Raw genomic sequence first — 15,823 nt, forward strand, 5'->3', positions numbered from 1 at the left:
AGGTGGTTAAGTCACTTGTCTTGCTTATAGGTTCAAGTGACATTACATTGAAGGTGTGTGATTTCTCTCTCTCTGAACTGTAGAATCGGTGTACCCCCACCTCAAGAGTGGTCCTGGTCACAAGGGCATGGTGCTGCCTCCAAAGAAGTCTCGTCGCGGTGTCCGCCTGATTGGCATGGAGCCCCAGGAGCAGCAGGAAGCACCCATTGTGGATCCAGTGGTGAAGGCTGTAACCAATTTGGGTGCCCAGGAAGTAGAGCAAGCAGCCACTGCATCCTCATCTGCCACTCAGCAGCAGCCAGTAGGAGCCACGACCAGGCGCAGAAGCAGTCGTGTGGAAAGTCAGCCGCAACTTCGGCCACGGCGTACCCGCAGTGTCGAGGCAAGTGTCTGTTTTTTTCTTGTCTTTTTGAAACTCTGCAGTGCATGTGGTGTCTGCTTTATTGTGCAAGTTTTTAGGTGTATTTCAGGAGCTGTACAGGTCACACAGGGGCGTGCAGGTGCATCTATCAGCAACAGATGCTTGCTTGCTGATAGATCTACCAGCAACTGGTGGTTGAGCAGTTACTGAGTGCTTGGCCTCTCAGTGAACGCAACTCAGCGCTTTGGCCTCCACTTCTAGACAGCACCCCTGGCCTGACCCTACCAGGAAAATTGGTCGTCACCTTTTCCTATCATCCGCTTCAAACTTACACTTTCCCGTCTCCCTTCCTGAATCTTTCTTCTCCTTCCTTCCTGTTTTTTTTTTCTTATATTTGGCAGCAAAGGGTAACATTTTGCAGCATAACCAGCCTTGGTGATGTCATATTTGGCTACAAAGCTGATGTGCAGCTAACATACGTAAAACTCTGTCTCCATTGGTGGGCATTTGGCACTGCTATTGAACAAAAAGTGAAGTTTTGTGACTTACCTTTCCTTTCCTTAAATGATCGCCCTACCAAAAGAGGGCATATTGAGACAACTATTAAATTTGTTGTGAAGAACAAGTGCAAATTTCCATGCTACAATGTGGTTTATAGCAAAAACTACGAGAAGCAGCACTACTTGTCTCACCTTTTGTAGTTGCACAAACTCTAACAAATGCCATAGGTTGCAGCTATAATATTAAAAAGATAGCAGACAGAGACTTTCTTTTGGAAGTCTGTGATAAGTAGCAGTGTGGAAAACTGTCAGGAGTTGCATCATTTGGAAACATTCCAGTAATGATTAGCCTAACCGCTCATCAAATACAGTTCATGGAGGCAAAGCCTAAAGCCCGATATATACATGGGAATGCCGAAAAAATGTCTTGGCAAAGTATGTCTCTTTTATAAACAGCACAGAAACATAAAAAAAAATGTGGGAGCAGGTAACAAAAATAAATGGCAGCACAAAAAGTGAAGTTTTGTGACTTACCTTTCTTTTCCTTAAATGATCGCCCTACCAAAAGAGGGCATATTGAGACAACTATTAAATTTGTTGTGAAGAACAAGTGCAAATTTCCATGCTACAATGTGGTTTATAGCAAAAACTACGAGAAGCAGCACTACTTGTCTCACCTTTTGTAGTTGCACAAACTCTTAACAAATGCCATAGGTTGCAGCTATAATATTAAAAAAATAGCAAACAGCGACTTTCTTTTGGAAGTCTGTGATAAGTAGCAGTGTGGAAAACTGTCAGGAGTTGCATCATTTGGAAACATTCCAGTAACGATTAGCCTAACTGCTCATTGAATACAGTTCATGGAGGCAAAGCCTAAAGCCCGATATATACATGGGAATGCCGAAAAAATGTCTTGGCAAAGTATGTCTCTTTTATAAGCGGCACAGAAACATAAAAAAAATGTGGGAGCAGGTAACAAAAATAAATGGCAGCTGCTCGCCATTCACCCTTCCTCTGCTGACAGACCCTGGTATACAGACAAGTATTAAACAACAAGCAGACATTTTGGGTCAACATTTTTTCACAGTTTCTAGTTCCTCACACTAGTATACACAGTCATTCTTAAAATACAAAAACACAACCGAAAAACAAAGGCTCTCTATGGCAGGTAGCACAAAGGAGCCCTACAGTAGTTTGATTACACTTCAAGAAATACAGAGAGTACTGTCTATAGTTAAACAAATTGCACCAGACCCCGATGAAATTCATTATGAAATGCTGTCCCATCTATCTGAACACTCTGTAGAAGTTCTGTTAAAATTTTTTAACAAAATATGGGTACTAGGAAAACTGCCAGCTGCTTGGAAAAAAGCCATTATTGTAACATTCCTAAAACCAGGAAAGCCACCAACCTCACCTAGTAGTTACAGGCCTATAACCCTTACAAGCTGTCTTGCCAAATCATTTGAAAGCCTTATAAATATTAGATTAATGTTTATTCTAGAATCCCGTGAGATTCTTGATGTCCACCAATGTGGTTTCAAAAAAACATGTTCCACAGTTGACCATTTAGCCCGCCTGGAAAATACAGTCTGAGAGGCCTTTATACACAGACAACACTGCCTTGCAGTCTTTTTTTATATGGAGAAGGCATATGACACGACCTGGAGGTTGGGGATTCTTCGTGACCTAGCAAAGCTTGGCATCCCTGGGAGGATGCTGAAATATTTGAGCGACGTTTTGTCCAACCATTCATTCCAAGTTCGTCTCGGTGCTACCCTCTTGAAGAATTTCACTTAGGAAAATGGTGTTCCTCAGGGATCCATTTTAAGTACTACATTGTTCATAGTAAAAATGAATTCCTTAGCCAGTATAATTCCACAGTCCATTATGTACTCAGTCTGCGTCGAAGACCTTCAAATTGCATGCACATCTTCTAGCTTGTCAACTTGTGAGAGACAAATGAAACTCACAATAAACAAATTAGCCCTTTGTGCAGACAGAAATGGATTTAGGTCTTCTTCGCAAAAAACTGTTGCGGTTCTTTTCTTGCTGCAGAGAGGACTGCAGATTGATCCCACCCTCCACTTGAACGACACTGTACTTCCAGTAAAACGAGAACACAAATTTTTAGGCCTAACTTTTGACAGAAAGCTCAAATTCCTACCGCACATAAACACCCTAAAAAAGAAAGCAACCCAATCCCTGAATATACTTAAAGTACTGTCACGAAAGTGCTTGGGGTCCGATAGGATGTGCCTATTGCACATCTATCGCTCACTAATACGCTCTTCCTTAGACTATGGATGCATAGTGTATGGGTCTGCGAGGCCATCGTACCTTAAAAGGCTGGATCCAGTACAAAACCTCGGTTTGCACCTTTCAACTGGTGCTTACAGAATATCCCCCGTAAATAGTCTTCACGTAGAAGTAAATGAACTGCCGCTCACTGACGGGAGAAGAATGTTTACCTGTGCATACGTACTGAAAATAAGGTTGCTACCAAAACATATCTGTTACCCCATAATTACTAAATGCCCACCCAGAACACTCTTCACCAACAAACCTCAAGCTGTAAAACCACTACTCCTCTGCTTCGAAGAAAAATGCCAAGAAATGAACATACTAGACGCACTTCCCGATGTTGCCTGGAGACCCGATCATTTGGCACCCGGGTACATGTTTCCTGCTGTATGCGATTTCGCACTGACATGCATTCATAAAAAGCATACCCCACAGGAGTATATACAGCAAGAGTTTCTTGGAGTAAGTGAAAAATGCAAGAATTACACCGATTTCTACACAGACGGTTCAAAAACGGCACTCTATGTGGGGAGCGTGATAATGCAAGGGAAGTGGGAGAAAGTAGTCAGGCTGCCTCAGTGCGCTTCAATCTTTACAGCAGAATGCTATGCCTTTGCTGTAGCTGTAACAAATAATGAAGAAAAATATAGAGAACAATGTTATCTACACTGACTCGCTCGCCGTAATTACAGCAATAAACCCCAGAAATGCAGTCGAACCCTTAATAGGAAACAATACGTAATGCAATACGAGCTGATACACAAGGACATACAATAAAGTTCTGCTGGGTTCCCAGTCACGTGGGCATCAGCAGAAATGAGAGCGCTGATGCAAGTGCAGCACTTGACCGAAGCGCTAAAGTAAACGTACCGCATAAGGACTACATCAGGTTATTAGTCCAGAATAAACTGAAAGAAAAATGGCAGGCTTCATGGGACAATGAGGTTAACAACAAGCTGCACTTTGTAAAGCCCGTCCTGGGTGAATGGAAGACCTGTAGGCACCAGGAACGATTTATTGAAGTAATTTTATGTCGTCTCCGCATTGGACATACACACATTACACATAATTTCTTGCTAACGAAAGAAGACAAACCTCTTTGTGAAAGATGTGGAGACGAACTGACACTAAACCATATTTTATTCTCTTGTGCAGAACTCGAAAAACCAAGAAAGAAGCACTTTACTAAGTTTCATAATGAATACATTCCTTTACACCCAGAAACTGTAAATTTTGATCCACGGCTTTGCTTTATTATATGATACACTACAGCCATTTTCTCGTTCCTGAGAAGGCTGAGGTAATTATTTGATTGGTTGGGAGCGTCAAGATCCTTGCCCAGCCAAGGATGGCTACTGAGGTTACCCGACCTTCTTTAAAGCGTTTATTATCAGCCATTTATAAAATTTCTTTCATCTCTTATTACTACTAGGACGCATTAACATTGTAAGTCCTCTACACCACCATGTTTCCCCCCATCTGCAGAAAAGTTTTCCAATACCTTGAGCTTGGCGCATGATAGCCTTAGCTGCTTATGTGCCATTAAACACAACGCACAAAATGATCTGAATTACAGTGGAACCTCGATTATACGACTTTCAGAGGACCGCGCAAAGCCGTTGTATAATCGAAAATTTCGAAAACAATGGCTACATTCATGTAATAAACGCACCCACTACTCTGGCTGTTATTTCTTTTTCTTGCATGTTATAAAAGAGCCCTTGTTCTCGTTATGTGATAATTAGTACTGTGACCGCACCCCCATTACTGCACGTTAAGTAGGCCTCAGGCCTCGCATGCGCCTCGAAAATGCTGATTTGGACAACGTGCAAAAAAATGTGATTGCTCCGACTCTTGAAGACATTCTGTAATGCGCGGTACGGCCATGCCAGTGACACTTCTCTGCTGAGACTCCATCTAGAACTGCACTCACTCCACCATTTGTTTTTTAGGCAGCAGAGGGGCAGAGTCCCCATAGTCTTCACATGCGAAGAAAAAGGAAACGGAATCACGGTGTTTGTTTGCGGCGCGAATGCTGGACTGGAGTGCACCCATGCCGGCAACATGCTTGCCACAGCCTCTGGAGATCGAGCGGCCGTGTGGCCTGCTGCTAAAGAGCGCACCACTCACTCGGTATCGCTAGGCCTAACATGCTCCAACACTAAAGCTGCATTGGAAAGCACTTTCGGACTAGCCACCACTTATCAAAGAAACATTTAATCTTTACCGCCTGCACGATAATTTCCTGCTCGTATGAATGTAACGTCTTTGTCAACGAAGCGAGTGGAAAAGCAGGCCCGGTGAGAGCTGTCTCGCATCGACGGCTGCAGATCGCATGCGCGAAATCTGAGCCGTCTGCAGAACAGTCATTACAGGTCATTGTGCACTGATTCGCATTGTTCCGCGGACGTGTGTCCTTGATCCGATTTGGAAAACCGTGCAGTGACGCGACATCTGCAAAAAAAAGTGCTATACCAACCTCTTATTCCGTACAGTTCCCACCAGCTGTCATATGAAGTGGGCCATGCATAATTTTTCATCGTATAATCGAGACATTTAATGCATTATCTCTATGGGGAATTCGCTGGGCCAGCTCTTAATTCATTGTAAAATACGGGTCGCCGCTTGAACGGGGGACTCTTACTGGGTTCCACTGTACCTGAAGAGTTTCTAGAAGGACTGAAGGGCTAAAATGTCACTACTTTTTAAAGAATTAATATTGGACGGAGCAAAAGGGAAATGCCAACAGTACACCTTACCTTGACCTTACCTTTGCATCCAGCATACTGACTCTGTGAAGGTGAGGTACACAAAAATCCAGCTCAGAATTTGCATACCAAACCCACATTGCTACTACAAGTGTCAGAGATTGAGCCACGGATCGCAGGGCTGCTGGGGCCCAACATGTGCCAGATGTGCCTCTCATGACCATCCTGCATACTTGTCCTGCCTGGCATAAAAAAAAAAGAATGAAAATTGTGACACCAAAGAGTAAAAAAAAGGAAGCACGAAAACACCTTTCATTTGTGCAAGAAGTTATGGCTGTGTGATTGGACAGGGCATGGCAATACAGCTACCTTCGATGCCTGCCCAGGCCTCGCACAGTGAACAGGCCTCACACATCTGCAGTCCTAAGCTAAAGTTGTGAGGGTGGAGCACCAAAGCTAACACAGCACACATGAACACAGATTTTACTTGCTATCGAGTGTACATGCCATCTGCATGCAGCAGCAGCGCAATAGGTAGAGAACCAATTGGACAGGTGACGCACGTCAAATGACAGGTTTGGCCAGCACAGCATACCACATGACTTGTATTCAGACTTCTTGAATCAGTTATTGGTTGATATACTGACAGTGTGCAGTAGTTTTGGTCCTAACACTGCCCGCCTTGCATCCCACCACGCTTTTGCTTCCATATCCTAGTCGGACCCCGCATACTTTGCCTTTTACAGAATTCTTAAAAAAATGCATCACTAGGAAATCTGCCTAAGTGCCAGTGGAAATCTGAGAGTGCTCACTGTGCTCCCACACAGCTTTTCAACGAATGTGAAACGATGGGCATGCTCTGAGCAGCCTCCCAAGTTAATTGATTTGTCTAAACCAGATCCCTGCTCCCAGCGGCCAAACAGCCCCAAAGTCTCTTGTGCTTTTCCATGAGATTTCGTGTAATTTTTATTTAAATACGCATTTTGTCATGCATGTATAACTAAATATACGCAATAAATCATTGTTGCATGTTTATGTAGGCACAGAGGTCCGTAGCAGAAAGCATGGAGAAAACTCGTAATGGAAGAACTGACCTATGGCTTCCAGATTTTGTGTGTACATTCATGGTACCACTGAGGCTTGTGTTTTGTATTTAGATTAGTACTGACAGGCCGAACTTCTGCTCGGGTTTGACGAGGACATAAATGCTTAGCCCAGTCAACACACACTGTTTGACCTCATAACCTATAGGTGCGCTTGGCTGGTAGTTAACTACAGTTGCAACGCCAACTTTTTAAATGTTTTTTTGTAGTCTCCATATTCTCTGAGGGGGGCATCATTGGAGTTGTGAGACGCTTTTCGGTCTCTGCGCTGGCGGGAAGCATGCATTTTTTGACTGCAGAGGCGGGTTTACATTGTTTCTTCATTAGCTCAGAATAAGTGGTGCGGTCACGGTGGTCATTTGTTTTACTCAAAATGCAATGCCATTGCCCCCCCAATGCATATTTTGATAGTAGCACCACCCTCGCTCGTAATAATCGAGCATTCATCTTATTCATTTGCGGACCTCTTGTATTTTGCAGGTGTCCAAAGAGGAATGTGCACCGCCTGTCCTAGCTCCGGAGGATGCCCCGCTACCCGCTGTGAGGGCATCCAAAAGTCCTGCAGCTGCTGATGATGCACCCAAGCCACCAGTGTTGGAGGCATTTGAGAACGGCTCCACTGGACCAGCCACACGAAGGGGCACAAAGCGCCTGAAGAGGGTGCAACGAAGAGGAAGGCCTCCTAAGGTAATTTCTACACTTTTCAGGTGACATGCAAGCCGGTGCATGGTTTCTAGTCGTCCTCGAAAATCTCGAGAATAAATCTCTACTCCCGCATCAGATTGGCTGTTGATACCTGTCTCTAATTCAACTATAAATATTCGCACCTCTGAATAAAGTTTGTTTATAAGCACCAAATTCACCGAAATACATGGTTAATGAAAGCTTGCAGCCTCCAGCAGCGACTTATCTGGGCAGCATGGCAGTCATGAAACATATTGCATGGAAAAAGGAAGGACGCATTGTCATGAAATAGAAACAAACTAATTCAATAAATCTCATGACAGTTACCCCACAGTGACAAAACAGTGTTACCCCAGTCGTTGCAGTGGGCCAACATTTATTCTCATACATACATTAGCCTGCAGACTAAAAATGTCTGTGCAGCTGAATGAAGCGTGCTGTAGTCACTAACTACCAAAGAATTAGCAGACCTTTATTCAGTGAACGCTGTTAATTGGGATGCACATGTCAGAAGCGTATACAGAAGTCCTTTAAGTTGAGACAGCAAGGCACTCTGCAGGCAGCCTATCCAAGTGTGTGTACGTACATTTAGTCTACGTATGCATATGCACGCTTACGTTCGCTAAGTGCAAGCATTTTGTAGGAAGTTGCGCTCTTTGTCACATGTCACATTAGACTTTTAGTTTACCATATGCAAACAGAGACTAAACTATATTGGATTGGATTAGATGCTGTAGCCTAGTGGTGCCATCTGGTTTTTAGAGGGGAGGAGGGGGGACCACTCTTGTCAACGAACTGATGTTCGTCTTTAGGCCTTGGAACGGCAGAATTGTCCCTTTAAATAAAAAATACAGGTAATTTATCAGTCATATGTTTAGTTATAGGCTAGATGAGATGAAATGAAAGCTTGATGCCCATTTATAAAGCCAGTGAACATACTAAAAAATGCAGCCACGACGACAAATTTACTCAGAAGCGAGGGGTTCTACTTTAGAGTGCGTCGCCATTTTGGAAACAGTATTTTAGTGTACGCAAGAGCCACACATGCTAATCTCTGGAAATAGCGTACACTAGGGCTGAATTTGAAATAGCGCTTGGCACATGCACACTACGAAGCATGCTATTTATAGCATACGCTATCTGTAGGTGTATGTCTGTGTATGCTGTACTAAAACTGCCTAATTTTTTTACTTTTTGCATAGAAGTTCTCCTCCCTGCATGCCGCGTTTCAAGTAAGACAATGTATAGTCCTCAGGACATAATTTTTCACAAGGATTTGCTGAATAATCAAGATGCACTGTGAGGGCCTCACTAGTCAAGTACATGGCTTTGTGCTGCAGCTACTTGGCTGGCGTTGCAATCGGAGCAGCATATTGAAAGTTCAGAACGTGAGAGGAATGCAACAAGTATTGATTGCAATGATGATAAGCACTGTGCAATCACAGCTAGACATGGGCACACATGGTTGTGGATATGTGCTCTGCAGCAGCAAAGAAAAAAAATGTGCTGCACTGCTGGTAAAAAAAAAAAAAAAAGTAACAGACGATAATCCATGTGGCAGGTGTTCCCCCTGACAGCAGTGGGTGGCATGATCCAGTCCATCAGTCCCTATGTGACACCGTAACCCCCCCTCCACTCACCCGGTCCAATCCAGGAATGGTGCGCCACGCCATACTCCCTCACCACTTCCCACCCCTCAACTCTAATTGGCAGCTGCAGTTCCCCTCTCGCCATCCATCACCTCCCACTGACTCTCCTTCTCTCCCCACTTTCCCTGCTCTTTCCCTTCTTTGTCCTTCCGCCTCTTCTCGCCCCTTCCTCTCTCCACTTTTTCTCCTGTCCCCCGAGGCTACACATGCTGCCAACACTGGACACTTTTTACGCTAATGGGGCATCTAATGGTAAAGCATTAAGAAAAATTGATGGTCGATTTGTGTAGTTAGGCCAAATGTGAACTATGTGTGCTAGCACTTCGGTTTTCACTTCGATTCCATGTTCGGATCCATTGTTCTTAAATGGAAGTTGTTTGGATAGTGATAATGACTTAAAAGGCCAAATATGCGGAAATAGTCATTGTGCACTTTACATTCATAGATCCCTGGGAGTCCCCATGCTACTCCTGGCGCAGTGGTGCAGCGGTTAAGCAATGTGTCACTGCCCAGGGATGGCAGGGGCTGCAATCGGTGTGGCTTGTGAGACCCAGGTTGCTCCTTCCGAGCAACCTCTCTCGACCGACCATTAACTGAACTGCCACCTTCCATGGTGGGCAGTATATGTAAACATCTGGCAGGCTGCCCACAACCTGGTGGGCAGTCTGCCACAAAGCAGGCTTCAGCCAGACAAACACAAAATGGATGAATGCAGGGAATCGCCACCATAAGTGGTGTCGCATTGAAGTTTGAAGTGCCATTATCATGAGCACCTGACGATCGTTTCAGTCATCCTGCTACCTAGTACTAAGTGGTCTAGTATTGTGCGCGACTTGGAACCGGTTGAAATAACCATTTGCGCTAGGCTCCCTCTGAATAAGTGGCCGTTAGCTGCCATAGACAAGCACGTCTTTTTGGTTTATACGGGCAGCATTAACAAGCTTTTACTGTTGAGTTGTGTGGAGGAAGATGCTTTTGCAGTGTTCTCTGAGAACAGATTCACAAAGTACACTATAGTGTATGCATCAAGAATGCAGCTAACAGATTTTTTTGGAACAGGTTATGCTCTTTTGTGCGTGGAAAGCCTAGTCTCACCTTGACCAGAGCCATCAGAAAAATCTTCCTTTTGTGCCTATTATAGTAAACTTTGTTGTGCAGTGACACCAGTTTGTAGGGAATTCTTCTGTTTGCCTGTAATTAACTTATTGGCTGGGAGCACATGGGAAAGGGGAACATATTTCATTCATAGATACATGCAGCATTGAAAGGGTAAAAGGTAATTCTATTTATAAAGTTTTGCTTGCAATTATCTTTTTTTTTTTTTTTTCAGAAACAGTACATTCCTGTTGAATCTCCCAAGCCAGATGAGGTTCCAAATACTGAGAATAGTGACACTGAGAGTGGCAAGCTGGAGGAACCAGCTGAAGAGAGGCACTTACCAGTCACGACTGAAGAAGGCAGTGCAAGTCCTATTCCACAGCAAGTTTCATCCAGGCCATCATCACCTGGTGATATGGCTGTGAAAGAGCAGATCACCGAGCCACCTGCCATTGTTGTGAGCACAGAAACCAACAGTGAAGAGAATGAAGTGAGTATAGACACCAAGGAGCAGCCTCCTGACCAGGATTCTTCTGCACATGCTGAGGTGGTCAGTCACAGTGTGCAGTCAGAGGAGGATGTATACAAGGAAGAAAGTACAGTTGTCCGAACAGCTAAGCAGGACAGTGGTAACAGTGCAGCCCTTACTGAAATGGACAGTGCAGAAGCTGAGAGTGCTGCGAGTCCTGTTGAGACAACTTCTGAAGAACCAAGAGATTCAATGGTAGTCGAGGGGACCCAGCACATTCCTGACTCAGCGCTTACATCTGTACCCGAGACACAGTCTGAGGAAGAAAAAGAAAGCGAATCCTCAGTGCCCAAGCAACAACAAGAAAGCGTCATTGAAGGTTGCCATTTTGAGCAGAGTCCAAGGGAAAGTGGCAGCCACCAGGATGTGCCAAGTGTGCCAGAGTGTGTGGACAACGACCTTGTGGACTCTTTGGAGCCTCGTCCTCAGATAACATTGCTTCCCAGTGATGCAATAGCAAATAATGCATCTGTAGTCAGCACAAGTAGCCAAGAAAGTCAGGACATTGTGGTAGACAACCCATCACCACAGGTGCAGATGCCTCCAACGCCCATCACCCCGCAGACACCTGGGTCTAACCCGCCATCTCAGCAGACTTGCCTCTCAAACCAGTCCAGCTGCGGTGTGGAAGAAAGTGCCCCTACAGGCAGTTATGATTCCATGCTGGGCCACAGTCCTGCCAGCATGATGGGCTGCTCCCCTCATGACCTCTCCATGGACGCCAGCAGCCTTAAGGCCGCCCCTCCCGTGGAGCCCCATCGCTACCAGGAGCCGCGGGAGGTGACCAGGGGCCCCCGGGGGGAGCCCATGGAGACGGCGCGCATGGAGATGATGCGGCCAGGCCGGCTGGCTGCCCCATCCAAGCCAGATCTGAGCTGCCTTGGGGTCTACACTCCAGACTCCTCCAGCAGCAGTGTAATGTCCAGTGGTGGCTACACTCCAGTCGATATGGAACAGTTGCGCGAAGCTGGCCAGCTTCGTGAAGTGAACCAGCTGCGTGAAATGAACTCATTAAGAGAAACTAATCAACTGAGGGATGTCAGTCAGCTGCGGGACGTAAACCACTTGAGGGAGGCAAACCAACTGAGGGACATGAACCAGCTGCGGGATGTTAGCCAACTGCGTGATGTAAATCACCTGCGTGATATTAATCGGTTGCACGATATTAACCAGCTGCGTGAAATGAACCAGATGCGCGAAATGAACCAAATGCGCGAAATGAACCAGATGCGCGAAATGAACCAGATGCGCGAAGCAAACCAGATGCGCGAGGTGAGCCAGATGCGCGAAGTGAGCCAGATGCGCGAAGTGAGTCAGATGCGCGAAGTTAGCCAGATGCGCGAGGTGAACCAGCTGCGTGACATAAACCAGTTGCGCGATGTCAGCCAGCTGCGTGAGGCCAGCCAGCTGCGCGATATAAGCCAGATACGCGAGGTGAACAGGCACGAAGTGAATCAGCTGCGCGACATGAACCAGCTGCGGGACCCATTGCGTGAATCCAGTCCCTTATGTGATGTGAACCAGTTGCGGGAGATGGGCCAGCGACGTCTGGACACTCCTGCAGCCTCTTTGGTGGCCGGAGAAGCCCAGGGGGCCCTGGAACACTTGAGCAGCCCATTTGCTGACTGCACACACTCGCGGCCTCCACAGGCACACCACCGGCAGCAGCCGCAGCCCCACCGTCAGACACCGCAGCAGAGCTACTGCCGGCCAGTGACGAGTGCGCCCCTCTCACAGGGGGCCTTTGTGGCGGCCCAGGCGGCCGTAGCTCAGGCCCAGGCGCAGGCCTCGGCCGGGGTGCCTGGTGTGATGCAGAGCATGGTGCTCATGCCGCCAGCTTCCAACTACATGAGCATCTCAGGTCCGGGGCCCGCCCCTTCCTATGTAATGGGTGTGCCTGTGGGTGGCATGATGGCCGCCTCGGGGCCCCCACAGCGAGGCTTCTCACATGGCTACGCCTATGGGCCAGGCTCCAATGCCTCGTGCAGCCTCGCCAAGCTGCAGCAGCTGACCAACGGCATCATGGACATAGCACCGGGCTCACCGGGGCAGAGTGCAGCCGCCGCCGCCGCAGCTGCCGCAGCCTGCGCCATGACGCCTCCAACTGCACCAGCTGCCTCACGGGCCTTGTCCCAGTCCTATGGATCCCCGACAGCTGCCCCACCAGCCGGCTCAGCCAAGTATGCCCCACGCTACCAGCGCGGGCCTCTGCTCTCGGGCTACCAGGGGGCACTCAACGGCTACCGGCAGGGAACGCCTACGGGGCCCTACCTGCAGCAGCCGGCCCCCATGCAGATGGTGCAGCCTCAATACCAGGAGCCCTCCCAGAACCCTATGTACACCTATGGCTACCTGAGTGGCAGCCTGCCCCCCCAGACACTCAACTCCATGATGCGCCGCTAAGGCTCTGTACATATACACCTGTGATTTCTCTCTTGGCCCCTTCAGTGTGCACGTTGGCATAGATGTACATAATGTAGATGTCTGCTTTAGTGCTGGTTGAGTTGGCAGCTTCGGATGGACCAACCACCTCCTCTGTGTGCTTTTGGCCAATTCCATGGGAGGTGTGATGAGGAGGCTGGCACTGGTCTGGCAGAGAGCCAGGCACCAGTTTCATTTGTGTGCATTTTCCGGGTAAGCAAGCTGTACATTTGTCAGACAACTTTGTTTTGAGACCAGCAGTGGTGGTTGACATGGTGGGGCCCTATCACTAAGTATGTTGCCCTCTATGCTTGCATTGTTTTGCTCTGTAGTATGCTAACCAGCTGTTATTTCAGCCATTTTCTTATTTACAAACTGTAGTAGCCACATTTAGTGCTCTTTCGAATTTTACTGCTTCGTTACTTAAGGCATACGATTTTAGTTTTCTTCTGTGTTAGTCTTGTCCATAATGTATCAGTCCCCTCTGAAACAGGCACTCAAAAATTGTGCATTTTTTGTTAATTAAGGTCATAGCACTATCATGCATGCAACCGCTTCTTGATTTACAAATGGTCTGGTGGGCGATATCTACCTCTGACTGACACAGTGTCTCAGCAGAATCCTGCATTTCAAGATCTTAAACAAGGCACCTTGTTGCCAATCACTTTTTGCTTCACTTGGTTAAAAATTGGGTTGGTTGAATTTGATTCTCTTCTGTTTTAATTGTTCAAAAACAGTGGTACATTCGTCACTTGCTAAAAGTACACCACAAGTGCCTTGTTAATTTTTTGCAAGTAAAGCCTGGTATGGACAAGCGTGTTGTCTGAGTTGCATTTCAAAAGGTCTTAATGTATTTGCTTGCAGTAGTTGAGACGTTTTCTGGCATCTATACCACATTAATCTCCGTGATGTTTGTGAAATGTGCAACGCTGAAAACTTACATATTCAGATAGCCTTGTGGTGTTGGATTTAAGGGGTTCAAGAAAACTGTAGGGAACTAACCTGGAAGCTGAGTTATGCAGGATCCATATGTTTATATTGTTACAGTGGTGATTTAGTGCACCATTCTAAGTCGAGCACCTGTTCTTTTCTGTTTTCTTTTTGCAGACTCCGTGAACCTTATATTTGTATATAAAAAGCATGCCAGCCACAGAGAACAGTAAACCAAATTTTGACATGGCAGATGGTTGGTCCACCTAAGGAATGCATAAGAAATTTTTTTGCATGTGTATTTTTGTAGACTGAAAGTGTTTAAATCATTGCTTCTCTGTGACTTATTTATTTCGCAGCTGTCGTGATGCTTGTAGTTGGCTTGCAGTGATCATGTAACCACTTTTGGTTGCAGTTCTTTTATAAGTATAAGTTAATACTTCTTACCCTGCTCCCTTAATTACACTGTGACTGTTATCATGCTGTAGGGTGTACTGGAAGTATTAATTCTGGGACAAGAGAGCATAGAGAGTGTCAAGTTGTTGAGAAACAAGTCTATTGGAATGGCTGTCATGTCTGTCTGTTTTCAGTGCAGATTTGTTATTGAGTGTCATTTGCACATCTGTTCTAGACAGGTTCTCCTCCTCACTCATACTTTCAAAAAGAATATTGTTGCGTCGCCTGTTTCTTATACCCGGGTTTTGCTGTAATAGCACAGCTACTACAGTTCAAATGAATAAAAGCAAATGAGGAAAGCAGCTTTTGTTTGAAAACATTTTTGCATTTGAATGCTTTGTGCGGCCTGTGGGCGATAAGTGCTCATAAAATAGACGCAAGTATGGGAGTTCAATTCGCAGCCACAGATGGGAGTGGGGGCAAAGTGAAAGCCTTTGTGTCGCCAATTCCAGTGCAAGAGTTTGAAAAGCCCTATAATCAAACAGAATAATATTAGAACTTCCACATGTCTTTCGTAGCTGTCACTGTTTCTTCCTAATGCAAAGCCACTAAAATTTTTTCTTCCTGCATAACCCTGGTACTAAGTCTAGGTATGTTGAGTCCGCAAGAGGTACCATCTTCTGCACAACTTGGAGGCCATGAAAACGGGAGAAAGGCCAGTGACGTCATGAGTGATGTGCGCTTGCTTTAAAAAAAATTGCGCTCAGCAAAGGCAACGTCGGTTATACTATTGTCTATGGGCTTGCACCTGACTCTTTGGAAAGTCTGCTTTTGGGAATTAGCCAAGCGCCGCATATTGTGGTGGTATTCAATGAATTGTTTGTTACAAGGTCAGATAGGTTCCGTTCGTATGGCATGGCTAGTGATGACTTGCCAACCGAAAGAATATGCAGTTCCGGGAAACAAGTTTAGTTTAGAGCTAAAGAAAAGCAGATGGCTAAAGTAACGGTATTGCAAGTTTCACTTCCAAACCCCCGAGTCTCTTTTTCCTGTGCCGCTCGAAGTAGTGCCATCTTCAATTGCAGTGCAGGGACCCTTCCGTATCTTCTTGTGGAGTGTCTCGAGTCACACCGTTCGTTC

General features: G+C 46.0%; 1 protein-coding gene across 7 annotated transcripts in view; it reads left to right on the forward strand.

Annotated features, from left to right (window-relative positions):
• The window catches only part of LOC144114790 (uncharacterized), a 126,738-nt gene extending 111,692 nt beyond the window's left edge, over window positions 1-15,046 (forward strand). For all 7 annotated transcript variants that reach the window (XM_077648748.1, XM_077648750.1, XM_077648746.1 and 4 more), the window contains 3 exons: window positions 84-382; window positions 7,457-7,663; window positions 10,640-15,046. In XM_077648748.1, the coding sequence (XP_077504874.1) occupies window positions 84-382; window positions 7,457-7,663; window positions 10,640-13,339 (3,206 nt within the window). In that variant the 3' untranslated portion in view covers window positions 13,340-15,046. The remainder of the gene's footprint in view (window positions 1-83; window positions 383-7,456; window positions 7,664-10,639) is intronic.
• The last annotated feature ends 777 nt before the right edge of the window (window positions 15,047-15,823 follow it).

The sequence above is a fragment of the Amblyomma americanum genome, chromosome 1 (genome assembly GCF_052857255.1).
Source record: "Amblyomma americanum isolate KBUSLIRL-KWMA chromosome 1, ASM5285725v1, whole genome shotgun sequence".
Lineage (NCBI taxonomy): Eukaryota > Metazoa > Arthropoda > Arachnida > Ixodida > Ixodidae > Amblyomma > Amblyomma americanum.